The 19,491-nt window shown below is 43.1% G+C and overlaps 2 protein-coding genes across 8 annotated transcripts in view; one reads left to right on the forward strand and one right to left on the reverse strand.

Moving 5' to 3' along the window:
• Positions 1-5,090: 5,090 nt before the first annotated feature.
• On the reverse strand, positions 5,091-15,093 carry LOC139046539 (uncharacterized). Its single transcript, XM_070520234.1, has 3 exons — positions 14,939-15,093; positions 9,363-10,128; positions 5,091-6,418 (listed from the first exon to the last, which is right to left on the reverse strand). Exons 1-2 carry the CDS (start codon positions 15,091-15,093, stop codon positions 9,555-9,557), a joined length of 729 nt encoding a protein of 242 aa, XP_070376335.1. The 3' UTR covers positions 5,091-6,418; positions 9,363-9,554.
• RCBTB1 (RCC1 and BTB domain containing protein 1) overlaps positions 9,938-19,491 on the forward strand; it is a 50,215-nt gene continuing 40,661 nt past the window's right edge. For 3 of the 7 annotated variants that reach the window (XR_011506905.1, XM_044777184.2, XM_044777187.2), the window contains exon 1: positions 9,938-10,076. The gene's annotated coding sequence lies outside the window, so the exon portion shown is untranslated. Of the gene's footprint in view, positions 10,077-14,324; positions 14,429-15,742; positions 15,873-19,491 lie in introns of those variants that run through there. The other 4 variants (XM_044777188.2, XM_044777190.2, XM_070520637.1 and 1 more) reach the window with 3 other exon arrangements.

Consider the following 19,491-nt stretch of genomic DNA (forward strand, 5'->3'; position numbering starts at 1 on the left):
GCCAGCACAGCATGGCTTGATGAGTGGTGTGTAGGTCCACACCCAGGATCCGAACCGGTGAACCCTGGGCTGCCAAAGCAGAGTGTGCTAACTTAACCACTCGGCCATGGGGCTGGCCCCTACTCTTTGTGATAAAAAGACAGCTTTGTCTATATATTGTTTCTTTGTAGGTAATGTGACTTTCAGGTCCATCCCTAACGTTTATAGAACCCAGGGCAAAATTACAAATGGAGGCCCACATACCATATGTCTAAATATTTACAAGTTGAAAATCAAGCTGTTGATTAACAATCAAAATGTTAAATAAAATATGTTTTATCTTCCTATCTTGACAAATATAGCTTAAAAATAGCTTTTTAATGACCCAGACAGCCAAGCCTCAAATTTATGATTCTTGGAATCCTTGGAATCCACATTGGAATTTGGCAGGATAGGGAGAGATTACCATCCCAGTCCCTCCCCATAGCTCATCCCCCTTGTTTTCCAATCCTGGCTTCATCTCCCACTGCAAGGGGCTTCCTTGCATGCCTGTGGACACTCCACTTCCAAGCCCTCTGACAGTCACTCCCTGGACACCTATGACCCTAAAGATGTGCAGTCTGTCCTTGGGAGGATGGACATGGGGAAGAGGCCCATGCAGGTCCTGGAGGTGGGCTGGGAATTCCAGGGTCTTGGGCACATGACACATGGTTTGGAGGGAGGGGCAAACTTTGGGTGGGCATGTTTCTTGATACTGCAATAATCTCCTTAATGGTTTCCTCCCATCCAGTCTGTTCTCCACACTATCAGAGAGAATGTTTTTAAATGCAAATCACAACATTTTACTCTCTTGTTTAAAAACCCTTTAAAGGCTTCCCATTGCATTTGAAATAAAATCCCTTAAAAGGACTACAAAGCTCTGGGTGGTACTTCAACATGCTAAGCTCTTTGGGAAGCCCCTTTATCCAAGCTGTTTCCTCTTTCTGAAACACACTTTTCTACTTGCTCTTCACATGACTGTCTTCTACCTATTGTCTAGTTCACCTCCTATTATAATGTCACCTCCTCTCCAAATACACCTTCCCTGTTATTTGCTATCACTACATCTGGTTCATTTCCTTTGGAGTACAAATCACAAATTTATTTGACTTGTTTGTTTTCTTCTCCTCCAAACTGTAATCTACTCTAGAGGGACTGCCACAGATAAAATTTCCTCAGACGTGGACTCTGAGATGGAAATTAGCACATAGGAAGTTTATTAGAGAGTCCTGCAATCAACAACTGTGGAACAAAAGAAAATAGGATTGGGTGTCAATTAGTCAGTGGACACTGGCTGCCCAGAGGGGACCTGACTGAGCAAAGCAGCTCTCTTCAGCTGAAGCAATTTCTAAGAGGGCTGACAGGTGTGGTCTGGAAAGGGCAGCATAGCATCCGGGATGGTCCAGACCTTGTGCCATTCAGATCCACTTTCTTCATATGAGTTCTGATAGTAACTCCTTCAGTACATTGGTGGACCTCTTTCCTGGGGGAAACTTATAAAAGGAAGATTAGTAAGATGAACTACAACCTGCCTGCTCCTATAGCTGGTCTTGAGACTGCAACTTGTATTCATCCTCTCCCTTGTCTCTTGTCCATTCCAGATTTTCCTCACTGTTGATTAGCACCTCTGAAGGTTTAAGTGTTTTACCAAGTGGAGTGACTCAGACACTCAAAACTGATGAGTTCCAGTTACTGTTTACCATGCTCCTCTCAGGCTGCACCTGCTGTGCTTATCCATTTGCCATCAAAATTGCACAAGACAGTACTGAAAGTTGTAAAACAGTAGTTCCACCGCCTCTTGATAGGAGTCAATTACCCCCACCAGGATCTGACAAATAAAAATGGCAAGCAATAGGATATATTGGAGAATATGAGGAAGCCATTTGGTATAAACCTAATTCGGCCTGACCTTGTCTTTCCAAAAGGGCCTGACCAAGGCCGTTGAGCATGCATTGTATATCTGCTTTAGAGATTCCCTATGGCAAGAGCAAAAGACCCTTGAGGTAAAGGTGCAACTTCCCCCCACTTCCCAACGTTGGCATCTCCTTAAGGATTAAGCATCTTTCCTTAGGCTAGAAACTTATTGCTGCGCTCACCTGTGACCACCCAGCTCGAGAGAATAGACTTGCCTCCTGCTACGCCCACCAAAATAGCAGACCCACTACCTGCTGTGTCCATCAAGCGCTGTGCCAACAGGGCAATCTTGTGACTATTGTGCGAGGGACATTTCAATGGTATGTAAAGCACCCTCTTTGGGGGTATATAACCACTTTGTGCACCCCACTTCTTTGGTGCCCTTTCTTCCTTTGGGAAGAAAGGCCCCGAGCCATGGTCCTCAGATTTCAGCTCAGAATAAACTCACCCAAATTTTCATTTACAGATTGGTTATGGATTATTTTCGTCAACAGATCTTTCTCTTGTCTGCTGGTCCTTAGCATGAGGGACCTGAAGGGGAGGAAGACATTTCCTCTATCCAAAGTGGGTTCGTCCAGCCAGAGAACGAATTAAATTCACATGAGACAGAATAGCAAGAGAAAATTAAACAAAGCTTTATGAGGACCATGGCCCGGGGCCTTTCTTCCCAAAGGAAGAAAGGGCACTGAAGAAGTGGGGTGCACAGAGTGGTTATATACCCCCAAACAGGATATTTCACATATGATTGAAATGTCCCTCCCACAATAGTCACAAGATTGCCCTGTCGGCACAGCGCTTGATGGACACAGCAGATAGTGGTCTGCTATCTCGGAGGGCGTAGCAGGAGGCAAGTCTATTGTCTGGAGCTGGGTGGTCACAGGTGAGTGCAGCAATCAGTTCCTAGCCTAAGGAAAGATGCTTAATCCTTAAAGAAATGCCAACGTTGGGAGGGGGAGGGAAGTCAGTTACAGGAGGTTACCAGGCAAGCACAATAAAATGTAGATCTAAGTCCTTGCCTTTGGCACTAAGAGTTTCTAGAGAGAAAGTTATCTCCTTTCTCCTTCCTGGTACAGAGAGGGAGGCACCTTTTACAGATAGATTTACCTTACAAATGTAAATGTCTCCTAACAAAGGGCAAGCAAGTTCCACTCCTTGGAGCCTCCTTCCCTGTCCCAGTTTATCAAAAGCAGTCAGCCTCAAATAATCCTCATGCCAAAGAGACATATCTTGGGGTGGCCGATTCCAGTCCCCACAGACCCAAAGTGCCTGGGTGGTGGTGTAGCTTAAAGTCCAATGAAGATTCTTGCTGTGTTCCCTGGTAGAAATGTTCCCCTTTAGGAAACCAGGACCTTTAAACCTGTGGTTACAGTTTGAGGATGAAAAGCACAAATTCACAAGTGAGTCACTGGGATGGATAGTAAATAGGGACGCTCCTGCTTCCACACCTTAGATCCCACTCCCAGGCATTCTCCCACTGGGGATATACAGCACCATATAATGGTTATTGACAGAGCATTATTGCATCCTGGAGGGTAGCCCTTTATCCTCACAAGGTATCATCTCCAAGCCGACACTTCCGTCAAGCTTTTAATAGGCTGTTCATTGCTTATTAGGCCAATAGCTTCTGGGTGATACACCACGTGATAGGTCTAATGGATTCCATGTCATGTGCCCACTGCTATATCACCTTTGCATAATGTTGATGAGGATTTTTAGGCTGGTTACTTTTAAAAGTGCAGATGAGAAGCAGGCTCCGAGGAGCAGAGTTTGCTTGCCCTTTGTTGGGAGACGTTTATATTTGTAAGGGAAACCTCCATCTGTAAAGATGCCTCCCTCTCTGTGCCAGGAAGAAGGGAGATGACCTTATCTCTAGAAACTCTTAATGGGGAAGGCAAGGACTTAAGTTGGTTACTGTCTGGCAACCTCATGTAACTGATTTAGGGTGGTGGCTTCTGGCCTTTACTTAATCTGATTTGATTCTTATCTAAAAGTTGTGGGACCACCCAATGGCCAGATCCCACCTGCACTGATACCATTTTAACTTTTTTACATGTTCTTTCCTTTGTCATGTAAAGAGATGGCTCACATACCTATGCCTTAAATTTAGCCTTACTCTCCACCCATGTTTGCAGCAGTAGCGGGGGCAGCAGCAGCAGCTCCTCCTGCCCATAGGCCCTGTCCCCACACAGCAGCCTGACTGCCCATGGGTCCTGTCCCCATGCTATTCCACACTATTCTCTAAATAAAAGAACACTACTGTCAGATCTTGAGAGTCCAAGAAATATTTCTTTCGACTCCTCGGCTCACCGACCCCGCATCAATGTAAGTGCCTTGGTTGGATGCAGTGAGGTATGGGATGGCATGTGGGTGGACAAAATACAATATAAGCCCTTGGATAGTCATGTTGGCTGAGACTCTGCAGGCAGGAAAGGAAACAGACACACATTTTTGTGTTTCTATTCATGTTAAAATAAATGACTGGCCCATCTAGGGTGGAAGGAGACCTGTATGGTTACCTTTCCACCAAGTTGCTGTTTGGTATCTTCAAGGCATAGTGTGGTGTTGGGTCTTAGCAATGGTTTCTGTTGCTGGCAAGTTGATCATTTAGCCATGGCAGTACAGTCATGCGTTGCTTAATGATGGAGATACATTCTGAGGAATGTGTCGTTAGACAATTTTGTCATTGTGTGGACATTATAGAGCGCACGTACACAAACCTGGATGGTATAGCCTCCTACACACCTAGGCTATATGGTATAGCCTTTTGCTCCTAGGCTGCAAACCTGTACAGCATGTTACTGTACTAAATACTGTAAGCAACTGTACCACAATAATTAAGTTTTTGTGTATCTAAACATAGAAAAGGTACAGTAAAAATATGGCATAAAAGATAAAAACCTGTATAGGGCCCTTACCTTGACTGGAGCTTGCAGGACTGGAAGTTGCTTCAGGTGAGTCCATGAGTGAACGTGAAGGCTAGGACATTACTGTACGCCAGTGTAGACTTTATAAACACTGTACACTTAGGCTATATTACATTTATAAAAAATATTTTTCTTTCTTCAATAATAAATTAAACTTAGCTTATTGTCACTTTTTTCCTTTATAAACTTTTTGACTCTTTTGTAATAACACTTAGCTTAAAACACAAACATATTGAATAGCTGTACAAAAATGTTTTATTTATATCCTTATTCTATAAGCTTTTTCGCATTTTTAACACTTTTTATGTTTTTCCTTTTTAAACTTTTTTGTTAAAAATGAAGACATAAACACACAGATTAGCCTAGGCCTACACAGGGTCAGGATGATCAATATCACTGGCTTCCACCTCCACATCTTCTCCCACTGGAAGGTCTTCAGGGACAGTAACATTCATGGAGCTGTCATCACCTGTGCTAACAATGCCTTCTTCTCCTGACGAACCTGCCTGAGGCTCTTCTTTAGAAGGTGTCATTCTTTTCAGAAATGTGTCCATGGTGGTTTGCTTGGTTTGTTTCTTTTATTCATTATAGATTTGCTTGTAAGCAGGTAATGCACCGTGAACGTTCCTCTCTATGAATGAAAACCTTTCAGTGTTGGGGGGTCTATGTTTTCACACATTTTAAGGAGCTTGTTGAGGTCTGCAAAAGCTCCTGCTAAACCCCGTCACTGTGGGTTCTTCTCTTTCTTCTCCTGCAGTTTCCTTTTCTCTTGCCTCTTCTTCAGCTACGCACTCCTGTTCCAGTTCCAACAAGTCCTCACTAGTCAGTTCCTCAGGAGCCACCTCTAGGAGTTCCTCAGTGTCATCCTCATCCACACTCAGGGTAAAGTTGTCTGCCGTCTCAACCAGAGCCTTGTTGATTTTTACAACCTCCTCATCCTTGGCAAATCTTTTGAAGTCATGAATGAACCTCTTAAGTAACTTCTTTCAGATGCCATTCATACACTCCTTGGTGACATAACCCCATGCACAAGCAAGGTTCTTGATGCAGTCATAGATGTTGTAATCCTTCCAGAATTGCCTCAGTGTCTTCTCAGTTCTCCCTCAGTTGCGGCAATAGTCTGGACAAAGGTCCTCTTCAGGTAGCAGGCCTTAAAAGCTGTTATAACTCTTTGATCCATTGGTTGGATGAAAGAAGTAGTGTTTGGAGGAAGAAACACCATTTTGATATTGGGATGAGGAACACCAACAAAAAGAGGTTGTCTGGGAGCTTTATCAAATAAGCAAAATCTTGAAAGGTGTGTTATTCTCCATTTCTCTGGCATAGCAATTCAGGAGGCAGCTTGGAAGAGGAACCGGGTCATCCGTGACTTCTTATTTCTCCTGTAGTCAATGGCAGTGTGTGCTTATTGTTATTTGTAAAGGCCTTGAGGTTCTCACTGTGCCAGATCACAAAGGGTTTCAGTTTGTAGCCTGCAACATTGCCCCCAAGAAGACTGTTATCCTGTCCTTGTTTGTTTATTTAATGCATTTGCATGGTGAGCAAAGGGAATTCACCTGGTTCTTGGTGTGAGGGAAAAAAGGAATGAGAATAAAAATTCTTTTCCAATTCTCCATTACCACTTCTCTCAATCCTTTCCCCCTCTGTTTTATGCCATGTTTATTTATCCCAACTGTCAAAGCAGAAATTCTCCCCAAAGTAGTTTGACCAATAACGATCGAGATTGTAAAACTTATTGTGACTGATTATGTTTACCTGTTTGGTTAAGCTAACTGAAAATCAAGGTGATTTCTCCCTCTAGATAGATTCTATATTTTATTACATTTGCAAATCCTAAAACAGTTATGTCAGCCTCAATTACCAAAAATAACCATATGGCTTTTGAGACTGTCAGAACAGATTTCCCAACTGTGTATTGCAGAAACAGGTAAACAATCTTACATAGTGACCTAGCTCTTCCCTATTTAGCCATTACACGAGTTGGTGGTTCTCTGGCTTATTTTGCTCAATCTTGACCAACCCCAAGAGGAAGGAAGGAGCAAGGAAGAAAAGCTGGAGATAATCTAGCTGCTCCCAGCTGTTTCCATTCTCTCAGAAGAAATAACATTCATGTCTTGGAGGAAATAAATGAAATTCCTTTTAATTGTGCTCGCCCAATATCAAGGACTTTCCAGTGGCCTATGAAAAATAAGTGTCTGCCTAAGGGACCTCCAGACCTTCTTGGCAAAGAAAATTGTGTAAGAGCTGGATTCAATCAGGAGTTAGAGAAAATTGTGTAAGAGGTACAAACAATCAGGCATTAGATGGTCCAACTGAAGGAAGTTGGGCTGGATTGGCTGACCCACATCTGCCCAAACGGACACTCACAGATGACAGGCACAGTGGAGGAAAAGGGAACAAAAGACGATGTTCTGATTTTCCATTTACCGAGAGATTGATTTTTGAAAGGAAATTCTGAAGCTCCCAAGAGTGATCAGAATTGTTCTCCTATGTCCTTCTCCACCTTACATTAACTGTACTTTATGAGATTCTTGACAGATCCTTTTTACCAGCATAGTCGAGTATTAGCACTAAGAGGAGTAGTCCGCCCCACTACTCCCCCCACTGGAGGTAGAGCCTGGTTTCTTCCTTAAAGCACTACTTGTAAATTGAGTTCTTTTGCCCTGTAGAAAAAGTTTAGAGTGCTCTAAAATAATCTTGTTTGGAACAAGTAATTTTGCTATTTTTAGGTAACATTTATAGAGAACTTTCGGAGCCGAAAAAAAAAGTGAAAAATCACCTAGTACTAGTTCGGGCCAATTTTAGGTGAAGAGCCGATGATTTGTCTGATGGAAAGTTACTCAAATCCAATAAATAATACTAGTACTATTAGATATGCCATTCTTTGAAGTACATGGATGTTAACCTAATTAGGTTTCCTTTGTCCCAGAGGTAAATGAGGTCACCAAGTCCAGCCATACCGGGTTACTTGCTTTTCCTAAATAAATAACACTGTTTCACGCCTCTCTACCTCTGAACATACTGCTCGATCTTCTGGAAGGTATTTCCCTCCCTCCTTCATCTAACTACTGCTTGTCCTCCAAATTCACCTTCCCAGGAATTTTTTCCCTGATCCCCTATCTAATTTGTGGTCCCTCATTTGTGTTCGCTTAGCATTCTGTATCAGGAAACTTTTCACCCTGTACTGGAAGAACCAGAATATACACTCCTTGAGATCAGCAACCATGTCTTATCCAACTTTTTATCCTCCAAGATGCTCCAAGTATGGCATCTGGCACCTGATAAGCAGTGAGTGCTCAGGAAATATTTAATGACTCAAACACACATGTTTACATTAGTTCTTTTGATCAGGTTGTGGCCTAAAAGAACTGACTTCAGTTCCCTTGACCAAAGTAGGCCCCTTTCAGTAAAATCACCGATCTGCTACAACCTTGGTCAAGCCACTTCACTCAGTGGATACTGAGGGTCTACCACATGGACCCCCATTCAGCAGCTACTGAGGGCACTGTGCTAAGCCCAGAAGTCCTGATTGAGAATTTATAATCTAGAGAGGAAGACCGCAATAGGCAATTTACCTCTTACAGGAAACGTACAGTACATTCCTGGGCAATATGAGACTTAGGTATCAGATTATGTACAGTGTCTCGGAAACCAAAGAAGTTATAGCTGACACTGTCCTAATGAACTTGAGTTGCTAAAGCTGTTCAATCAGGGAGAAGGAGCCACAGAAGAAAAATAAGTGTAGGTGGTATCTGACCTTGATTTTGAGAGATGAGTAGGAGACTGATGTGTACTTTGGGGGTTGTTAAAGAAAATCAGAGTTGGACAGTAAAGCAGTAAAAATTTTATTCGCAACTATTACGACAGGGGAATTGAGCCCAATTCTATACCGAGGTCTATTTTTCTCTATTGCAATAGCTCCTGAATAAAATCTGTTTTTACTGTTTTAGCTACTGTCCATCTTGGGTTTTCTTTATGGGAGAATAGCACAGTGATTCAGGGCATTTCAGACAGAGGCAAAAGAATGAACAAACGCAAAGATGAGTACAACAACTTAGGGAAAAAGTAATGTAAAGAAAGCTGAGTACTGAGGGAAAACAGGAATTCTCTGTAGCCAGAGTCTAGAGTAGCGTTGAAGCAGTGCCAGAAGATATGGAAAAGACAGCTTCTTCCAGTACATCAGCTGAGCTGTTTGGTGACACCTAGAAAAGGAAATGTTTTCCTGTTTACTCACCGGAACTCAAATGGGAAAAGTAAGTTTGAACAAGATTGTTTGGAAAATTATGCCACTAAGTTTAGACTTGTCCTGTGGAGCCAACTGGGCGTTTTCAGAGAGTTGTACAGTATTTGATAAAGATGACTGTGATCTCAACAGATGATAGGCTGGATCGGCATGAGGCATCCCCTTTCCCGGCCTCAGTTACTCATTTATAAAAAGTGTTGAGTCATTTGCCTTCTTGGTCCCTTCTAACCTAGACAGCCCGCTTCCAAGGTGCCTCTGCCTACCTTCCACCACCTGGGCGCGGTTCCTCAGCCCCCTCCTTCCTTCTGGTCTTGGTGCAGCTGCCGCCTTCCCCATCCCCCGGCCTTACTTAGGCGCTTTTCGACCAGTAGGTGGGTAGAGGGGCTACGTCTCTGGAGTTAAACGAGTCTCTCCTCCGAGGCCCTCTGTCCCCGGCAAAGACCCCTGGGTAGTGCCTAGAATGCGCAGGGCGCGCGACGGATCAGGGAGAGGAGTTTCCAGGCGCTTTTCAGCTCTGGATCCCTTGGGGGTGCGGAGGGCTGGTCCGCTGGCCCAGGAGGACGGCAGGAGCGCGTCCCTGGTTCCCTGAGAGACAAACCCTGCGAGCGCCACCAGCCACCAAGCTCCTCCGCGACTCTCTGCAGAACCTGGGGGCTGGACTCGGACGGCCAATCGGCTTCTAGCGAAGTCCCGGCCAGCCGCCGAGGCGCGAGCGGCGGGGCCCTAGGCGGGGCCGGGTGTACGGCCTCCCCGAGCGCAGGCCCGCGCGCAGCGTCGGCGTCACGTGGGGCGGCCCGGGCCACGTGACCTGGCGGCCCCGGGCCGTGGCGCCCCGCCTCCCGCGCCTCCTGCTCCGCGAGCGTCTCCCGCTCAACCCGCTTGCTAGTGGCTCCGCGGCCCGTAGGGCTTCCGACGCCCGCGGCGCTCCCGGCGGCAGGTCCCGGCTGGACGGCGCGCGGCAGCGGCTGGCCTCCCAGGTAGCCAGGGGGGCGCGAGGCCGAGCCCGCGGAGGCCGCTCCCCCACCTGCCCTTCTCCTCGGCCCGGCGCCCCGTTACTCCTGCTCCCTCCTCCCTCCCTCCGTCCTTCTCCCCGGCCCGCGGGGCGCGGCGTCCTGGCGGGTGATGGGGCCGCGGGCCAGGCTCCATTGGTACCTCAGCTTGCGTTTCCTCCCAGAGCAGGAGGTAAAGGGTGGGGAGAGGCTAGGGAAACTTTTCCTGCTCCTTCTCTTTTTTGAGCTGCATGGACGCAGTTTTGCTAATAGCTGAAGTCAGTCCCTGCTTTAGGTGCTGTTTTGCTGAGAGACCTCCCCTCCGACGCTCCCCACCTTCATTCGGCTCTTTCCCAAATCTTAGCATCTCCTCCTTCGCCTCCGGAGGGTGGTGGTGTCACAAACCATATTCTTCAGTTTCCCTTTCCTCCACAACACGGAATCCCCAAGGGGTATTCGCTTAGTAGGGACCTTTATCCAGGAGCACGGTGAACTGAGTGAAATGACATTTCTCTTGTCCTGCCTCGGATAACCTACCTGCTGTATTTTATTTAAGATGACCATCGAGGCACGCTCTGTTTTCGTAAGTGGCTTTTTGTTTATATCTGTTTGTGAGACATTCGGAAGTCATCTGCTGCAGAACTCTTTCCAGCTGGGGATTACAGTTTTATAAAGCAATGTTATAATCGTAAAAAAAAAAAATCAGATTCAAAGTCTTATTTGTCTTTGACCTATTATTTTTGGGGGAGGATTATAGCCCTTGGAGGCAAAAACTGAGTTTCTGAAACGTGTGCATTGTGGACTAGTAACATCAAAACATCAAGGTATGTAAAGCTGAAAGGAATGGCAGAGTGTAGTCTGTTTTAAACTTGAGAAAGTTTCCATTTGAAATGAGCACTGGTTGAATTTCACCTTTTTGAACTGCTTTCAGGGTTGAGTATGTAACTATATTTAGATTCTGTTAATACATATAGCAGTTAATCTGTGAGATCGCTGTCTTTTAATCCCTCCTGTTAATACCAGTCTGTTTATTAATACTTCTCGGTAGGTCCTTTTTCTTCTACTGGCTAGTCTGTTTCTCTTGAAGAGGAAGGACCTTAATCTTTAAAGGGATTTCTTCTACAGTGATTTTTATGTGTGCGCTTCAAATGATCAAGTTCAGGTAACTTCGGAAAACAAATAGCCATTAAAAACCAAAGCTATCAAGTTTGCAACTTAAAAATTCCTTTAAATTTTTTAAATTAAAGAGTGAGTATATGTGCCAGCAAAGGCTTGGCTCCATCTTAATAGTCAACAGCTCAAGCTGGGAGGTCTGAGACAGTGTCCTCCTTTATCTGAAAGTCACAGTGGGGAAGATGAAACTGTGAAGGGGAGTCAAAGACCTTATTATACTATTCCTTCTGTGTGTACTACGTTAAACACTAAGTCATGTATGGGAAGCAAAGTTTGGGCCCTCAAGGAGTCCAGCCAGGACATTAGGACACATTTTTAAATATTCTGTGGTTTAAAAAAAAAAAAAACTAAACATGTTACATATTGTGTAAATGTTGAGGAATGTACAGGAGGTATATGATAAATGTTGGCTGAGTTTAACCAGAATAGACTTCCTAGAGGAGGTCAGTTAGTCAAATAATTATCTACATCAGTTATGTATTTGACCCACAATATGGACTTAATTTAAAAATTTTTTCCAAATCCTCTAAGTCCACAATATAGACTTATTTTTTTAAATTTTGCAAGAATGAAAGAATTTAGAAAATACAGAAGCATGAAGACGAATGTACATCACCTGTAATTATGCCATCTAAAGGTTACAACAGTTGATACATTACACTGGTGTATAAGTACTTTTTGCTACAAGTTTACTGGTTGCTGTGTTCAGATAGATTTCAGATTGTAAGAGAGAGTGTGATATCCATATCTTCTTCATTCCTGAGTCTAGGAGAGCCAAAGTTTGAGTATTGGAGAATTTAGCCACATCTGATTCTTGAGTTTAGATAGAGTTGGATAGCAAGAGTTCCAGTAGCTGGGGTTACCTCTATATTTTTTAGTATTAGATACACTTTAAAAAATGAGCTTATATGTGTGCATACATAATCAATTGTAAGGTGTGAAATGACTTCAGGAGATGATGAATCCCATCTAGGTGAGACTCTACTCAGACCGTTCCTGAAGGATGGTGTCTGTCCTTCCCACAACCCCAGAAAAGAAGATTCCGTGGCTTTTCTGAGGTTAGCATTCCACTGAGGCAAAAGAATATCTTGGCTGAGATATTCTTTTTGATGCGTAAGAAAAAGTTCTAATTTTGGAGATAAAGTCTGTCCCCTCTCTAGTGCTTCAGTGCTGAGCTCAAGTGGTATAGTGGAAACATCCAGTAATACTGTTTACAGCTATGGTTGAGTGTTTCCAAAGACTGCTGCCAGCAATTCCTCCCATCCCTGTCCTTGGCTGCCATTCCTCCCATCAAGTGATGGAGTCTGTTTCTGCTGCATAGGCTAGGCTTTTCACTTACTTTGACTAATAGAATGTGGCGCAAGTGATGTTGTGCCCAGTTCTGGGCATAGTCCTTAAGAGCGTGGCAGCTTTAGCTTTCATTCTCTTGGAAGCCAATCAACATGTGTACAAGCTTGGGCCCGACCAGGTGGAGAAAGAGAAACCACCTGGAGTGGCCCAGGTGTGTGAGTGAGGCTTGTTTCAGCCCTAGTCAAGGTCCCAGTGCCTGTGACCTCATAAGTAGCTCCAGCTGAGTGCAGTCAAAATATGGAATTGAGAGAACTAATAGATTGTTATTGCTTTAAGTTACTGAGTTTTAGGGTGCTGTGTTACCCAGCAAAAGATAACTGAAAGAGCAACATAGCGCCTTGTGCCATAAAACCCTAGGTATAAATCTCATTCACAGATATCAGTCCCAAGATGTGATCCCTGAGCACAGAATTGTAGTCAACATATACAGTAGCATGTGTTAATGATAAATCTTTAATTAAATCTTTACTGCAGGGGCTGGCCCGGTGGCGCAGCGGTTAAGTTCGCACATTCCGCTTGTGGCCGCCCGGGGTTCGCTGGTTCGGATCCCGGGTGCGGACATGGCAACGCTTGGCACGCCATGCTGTGGTAGGCATCCCACGTATAAAGTAGAGGAAGATGGGCACGGATGTTAGCTCAGGGCCAGGCTTCCTCAGCAAAAAGAGGAGGACTGGAAGTAGTTAGCTGAGGGCTAATCTTCCTCAAAAAAACAAAAAAAACAAAAAAAAACACCCCAAAATAAATCTTTACTGCATATTACTTAGAGATGTATTTATTGAGTTAGTTAAACCAAAGGCTGTAGCTATATCTCACACCCTACAAGGTAACTGATTAAGTCAAAAATCATTTTCTTTTGTGTACTTGGTTATTATTTGTATATATGATTGTTATGATCAATCTTAAGTTAACACGTAGTGATAGGATTATCTGAAATGTTTTAAAGAAATTAGGAGTGGCCCCATGGCCGAGTGGTTGAGTTTGCCCGCTCTCATTCGGTGGTCCAGGGTTTCGCTGGTTTGAATCCTGGGTGCAGATGTGGCACTGCTCGTAAAGCCCTGCTGAGGTGGCGTCCAGCATGCCACAACTGGAAGGACCCACAGCTGAAAAACACACAACTATGTACCGGGGGGCTTTGGGAAGAAAAAGGGAAAATAAAATATTTAAAAAAAATCTATTATTGGGACAGTGGGTATGTGTTATTTCTTGCAGTTTGTCATTTGATGAAGTTAGCACTGTGATTGTAAGTCCTTGAGGTACAGATATAAGATCTGCTGCAGTGAACGCGTGTATGAGAGGTGCTTTGTTCTCAAGGGTCAAGGAGAGTGAATCTTACGTAAACTTATTTCTAATGTGTATGTTACAGGACTTTAAACAAACAAAATGATGGATTTTTCAGTAGCACCTCTGTCATTTCTTTTAAAGGAGAAAGTCCTCTGAGCAACTTTCCATTCCAATTCTGTTAGGTCAGTTTTAAAAAAACCTCTTTCTTGGAGAAGAAAGTCTCGCGGGAGATCAGATGGCTTATGGTCTCCAGCTTCCGTTAGGCTCTATCTTAGCATCTTCTTAGGTTTCCCTGGTCAGTGCTTTTTCCTATCCTCCTTGGTGGCTGGCTTCAGATTTTTCCACCCTTTTTTTTTTTTTTAATTGCTCCAGTCCATTTTCTATTGCTACCTCCCCTCAACAGAAAGCCGTCCCTCTTTCTTCACAGGGAAAAATAGGTGACCTCAGAAGAGAATGCCCCCAAATGTGAATGAAAACCACAATGAGATGCCGCTTCACAGCCACTAAGATGGCTATAATGCAAAAGACAGGCAATCGTAAGTGTTGGTGGGGATATGGAGAAATTAGAGCCCTCATAAATTGCTGGTGGAAATGAACAATGCAGACTCTCATTAGCAGAAAGACAGACACACACCCACATACACAGGAAAAGAAAGAAATTGCCTCCAACTTATCTTATACATCTGCTTCAGACGCCATTCTCTGCTAGAAACTTCGTTTAGTTTGTGTCCTCCCCTCTATCTTTACTGGCTCCTTCCCATTAACATTTAAACATTTTCAAGTTTCTAACATGTTTAAAATAAAAAGATCACCCCAAATATGCCCTCCAACTCCAATCCATTTTACAGTTGCTACCCTATTTCTCTTTTTTCCTTCACAAATTTCTTGAACAAGTTGTTTATGCTCGTTGATTCCTCTTCGCTTTTCACACACACTCAACCTGCTGCAGTCTAGCCTGGTCCACCCACAACCTCAGTGAAACTCTTCTTGTTAAGGTTGCCAGTAATTCTCCTTGTTAACTCTAGTGCACATTTCTCAGTCCTTACCTTGTTCGGTCTCTCAGCAGCATTAGGCTCTGACAGGACCTCCTTTGTGTGATGCTCACATTCCCAGATTCCATGCCACTGTATTCTGATTTTCTTCCATCTCTGCCTGTTCCTTCACAGTCTCTTCTATGGGGGTGTCCTTGTCTTTTTGCCATTGGAGTTTCTTCGAGTTCTGTCCAGGATCCTCTTCTCTTCTTATCCCATACACTTTCTCATGAGTGATCTCATGCCAGATTTCCAGATCTCCAATCCAGAGCTCTTTCTTGAGCTTCGGATTTATACATATATCTATTGGACATATCTACTTTCCTATGGCACAGGTATCTGAAACTTCAAGTGTCCAGAGTAGAACTCCTCATATCCTCATATCTGTATTCTGTCCTAGTGAGTGGCGTTACAGTTCACTCAGTTACTTAAGCTGAGCATCTTGGTGTACTCCTTAGCTCTACCTTTCCCTTATCCAGCTCCCCTTCTCCTATTCAGTCAGTTACAGGATCCTCTTGAGTCTTTCTCTTGTCCAGTCTTCTCCAATTCCATTTCCTGGGATAGGCTTCCATTCTTTCTTTCCTGGCTTGCTGTATTCACCTTAGGCTCCCTCTCAGTACTCCTCCTTCGCCCCCATCTAATCTCTGCATCCAGTCACAGTAACCTTTCAAGAACATACTTCTGATCTTGCCACTTCCCTGCTTAAGATCTTTCAGTGATTACAAGTTGCTCTTAGGACAAAGTCTAAGCTTTTTGGCTACAGCCATGCTAAATTTCTTTCACCAGACCTTTGCCTGGCATGTATGTTCATTGTTCCAGGTGCCTGCCTCCTCTTCAGTAGTTGACGGCTCCCAATTCTGGTGCTTCCATAGCATCCGAACCTCCCCATCAGAGCACTGGCTGCACTGTGGTGAGCATCTGTTGATGTGTCTAGACACCTTCTCCCCATGTAAGTTCTGGGGGCTGCGGGAGTGGGTGGTTGTGGTTGTTGGCTCTGTGTCCTGTTTACCTAGGGGACATTCAGTAGACATTTATTGAATGAATATAGTATGGTTCTGCCTGACATTGCTACTCTTTTAGTTTGGCTTTAGGCCATTGTGGGTACAGTTGTTACTTTTCATGCAGTGAAGACTAGTAGATGAAATCACTTTAGAGAGGTCCACTTAGAAAGGTTCATGATACCATAAATAGATTTGAACTAGGGCCCCTCTGTTCTAGCCTTGGACTCATCAGAAAAATAAAATGAAGTGTTATTGTGTTCTATCCATTTCTTCAACCTGTTGACCCATCTATTTTTGTGTGGCCTATTTTGTGAAGCCTCTATGTTTGGTGCAACAAAGATCAAACCATAAAAGGAAGTTATTTCTAATCATTAAGATTTCTTTTCTGGTTTCCTTGTGAAAAGAAAAGTATTTCTTAAAAGCAATCTTTTATAAGGTCACATTCAGCTTCACAACCCTGGATATGCTTGCTTGTTTGTTTTTGCTGCTAATCCTATTGCCACTTGGGTTGTCTGCTTTTCTAACCTGAGCACATGGCTTCAATAGAATTCTTTCTTCACTTCACAATGAGCTATCAGATGTACCATGTCCTAGAATTGCCTAAAGCTGTGCAATGAAATGAAAGCGGCTCCTCGAATGATAGGGCTCAAGCCTTGTTTCCAGCAGCCACTATTGCAAATTGTGCTTCAAGTCAACTAACTTGTTGACTTGTTGGCATTTGAGAAGTGACAGTCCTCTTAAATGGGTGATGAATGTAGACAAAACTGATGAGGCAAAGGGCAGTCACAGTGAGTGTCAGGAAATTCTGAAACAGCAGTCATGCTGTTTTTAATGAAGGTAGGAGGATTACCTTGTCACCCATACAGATGCATCTTTATGAAATATGGCATGAACTCTTTTGGAGCTACATTCTTAGAGTCTCTTAGTCTTTGTGGAATTTGTCAAGTATTCAGGACGTTCTTTCTTTCCCTTTCATTCTTGTAGTATGGTGAACTTGCAGAAAAGAGAAGTGGATGGCAGGTGTTTTAGCAGCTGGGGCAGTAACAGCATCAGTGTCTCAACAAATCTCTGAAACTTTGCCTCTTTGCAGTACTTATTCCATAGAATAGGTGAAATAGTTTTAAAGTATATTTTTATTTAAAAATTTTTGAGGCTGATTCTATCTTAGGGCCTTGTCTGGACCTGGGAAATACATTTGGGGTCTAAATCAGAGTTGTAGCATCTGCTCTGTCTCAAAAAAACCTCATCAGAATAAATATGGAAAAATTGATAAGAGTAACATTTGGCTCTTCTGTAACTTGAGAGGTTTTTTGAATTGCTTTTGCTGTAGTGTAGGTGTATGACATAACAAATTGTAAAATTGTACCCCAAAAGTTTACCCCAAATCCTCGAACTTGTCTATTTGAAAGTTTTCCTAGAGTTGAAATATAATGTTCTCAAAAATAGAGAAAAGATGGCCACACCTTTAAGTCTTTTGTGCCCGAATGGGAACTTCCGTTGGTGAACAAGGAAGAAGGCTATGAACACATTTGTTCCTCTAGGAAACTGGGTCATCTTCAGTGAGAAAACACATTTTCTCATGTACTAGAATACTGAGAATTTGATTTCTGGGATTTCATATAACAGTTTTCTGGGATATATAAATTTTATGTAGTTGTAACTGTTGTACACATAATTTTTTTTCCCTTTACACATTAATACGTATCACATGGATTATATATTTGCTTGTTGTATCCCATTGGTTGCTTAGTTATTCCACTTATATTTGCATTCTAGTTTTCCACTTCCTAGGAACTGACTTTGTACTGTTCTTTATGATTTCCCTCAGTGTTTTTGGTATGTGGGGTCATCGTCAGAAAAAGAATTAATATATGTTATTATTTTGTTCACTTTATCATACGGTAGTCCTTTTTTTGTAAGATATCTTAGACTTTATCAATAGCTCATTAACTATAAGTAAATTCCTAGTGTAAGACAGCTTCACAAACTGATACCTAAAATCACTCATCTAGTTTATGAAGATAGACAAATTCTATTAGGAAACTTCACTGTGCATATAACTGCTTTAATTTACTTAAAATTGTTCGCAATTTAAAAAATTCGTTTTTCTTACTTGACACTGCTGTTGCAAATAATCTAAACCCGGCTATGGCTTGTATGCTGAAGAAGGCATAGGCCGTTTTAAATGGATTGTTCAGACATTCAGAGTCCTTCCTGCTTCCTGTGAGAATATCAGCTTCCACAATAAAGAATAAGACAAGCTCACTTCATGCCCCAAGAATGACACCGGAAGAGTCATAATCTTGGTGCTAACCAGTTCTGCAGGGTTGCTCACTCTCTTCTGACCTCTTTTCCTTAGCAAGCCTTTAGGTCAGCAGAAGACAGGTCTAGAAGTATAAAGTTCCGTCGGTGGCATCAGTCTCCTTTGTCTCAAGTACATCTGGTTAGAATGGGGAAGTTGAGGTCTGTGTGGAAGCCACATGCTGGCTTTTAAGTCTACCCTAAATTTCTAATACTGTTTAATATTGGGACCATTATTTCATCAACAGCAAAGTTTGCCTGTACTATTTTCTCCATTTCCTGTTGTTTTTTTAAACTCTGTAACCATATTCAAATATGTTTTTGCTAGATCAGTAGAACCAAACCCTCCCCCCACCTTCCCTTAATATTTGGTTCCTTGTTGTCGTTAGCACCGTGGCGTGGAACCCTGCCCAATCTTTTTGCGCCATCCTCTTACCCTCCAGTGCTGTGTCAGACAGTGCTCCACTGCTATTCATAGGGTTTTCATGGCCAGACTGGTCACAAGTGAGTGGCCAGGTCCTTTTTCCTACTTTTTCTTAGTCTGGAAGCTCCGCTGAAACCTGTCCACCATGGGTCACCCTGCTGGTATTTGAAATACCAGTGGCATGGCTTTTAGCATCACAGCAACATGCAGCCGCCACAGTATGATAATCGACAAATGGGTGATGTGGTTTTCTGACCGGGAAGAAAACCAAGGCCAAGGTGGTGAGACCACCAGATCTTAACCACTAGACCACCAGGGCTGGCTTCTACTAGGGTTCTTAGGGGAAGAGAAGATAAATGTGCTCTTAGAGGAACCAAAAGATTGGTTGCTATATTACTCCTTTAGTCTTCCAGTTATAAATGTAGACTTCTAAAATTGGAAGGTCTGTGTTTGTCCTCTTGACTTAATTTGCTTTCAGGGTGTCAAATAAAACAATCTTTCTTCCCTATGCCGCAAACTCTCTAATGGACAGTGCCAGTCACTAGGAAAAGCCATCCCAGGGAATGAGCTATTGATCTATAGTGCTAATGGATACAGAACAAGTCCATGGGAATATAGGATACATTCTCAAGTGCAAAAGAAAATGTAGAGGTCCAAGTGGGTTAGTATGTTATCCTCTGAGGGTGTTAAACTCTTTTCCAACCTCTGCTTACCTTTCTCTTTTCTGCTCTTCTGTTCTTGCTTTATCTCCGTACAGCAAAAAAAATCATTGATTCACCTACTCATGCACAATGAGTGGTAATTCAGGCTGAGCATAGTAATGTTATTTTTGAGAAAGTATT

The sequence above is a fragment of the Equus asinus genome, chromosome 11 (genome assembly GCF_041296235.1).
Source record: "Equus asinus isolate D_3611 breed Donkey chromosome 11, EquAss-T2T_v2, whole genome shotgun sequence".
In the NCBI taxonomy this organism is placed as follows: Eukaryota; Metazoa; Chordata; class Mammalia; order Perissodactyla; family Equidae; genus Equus; species Equus asinus.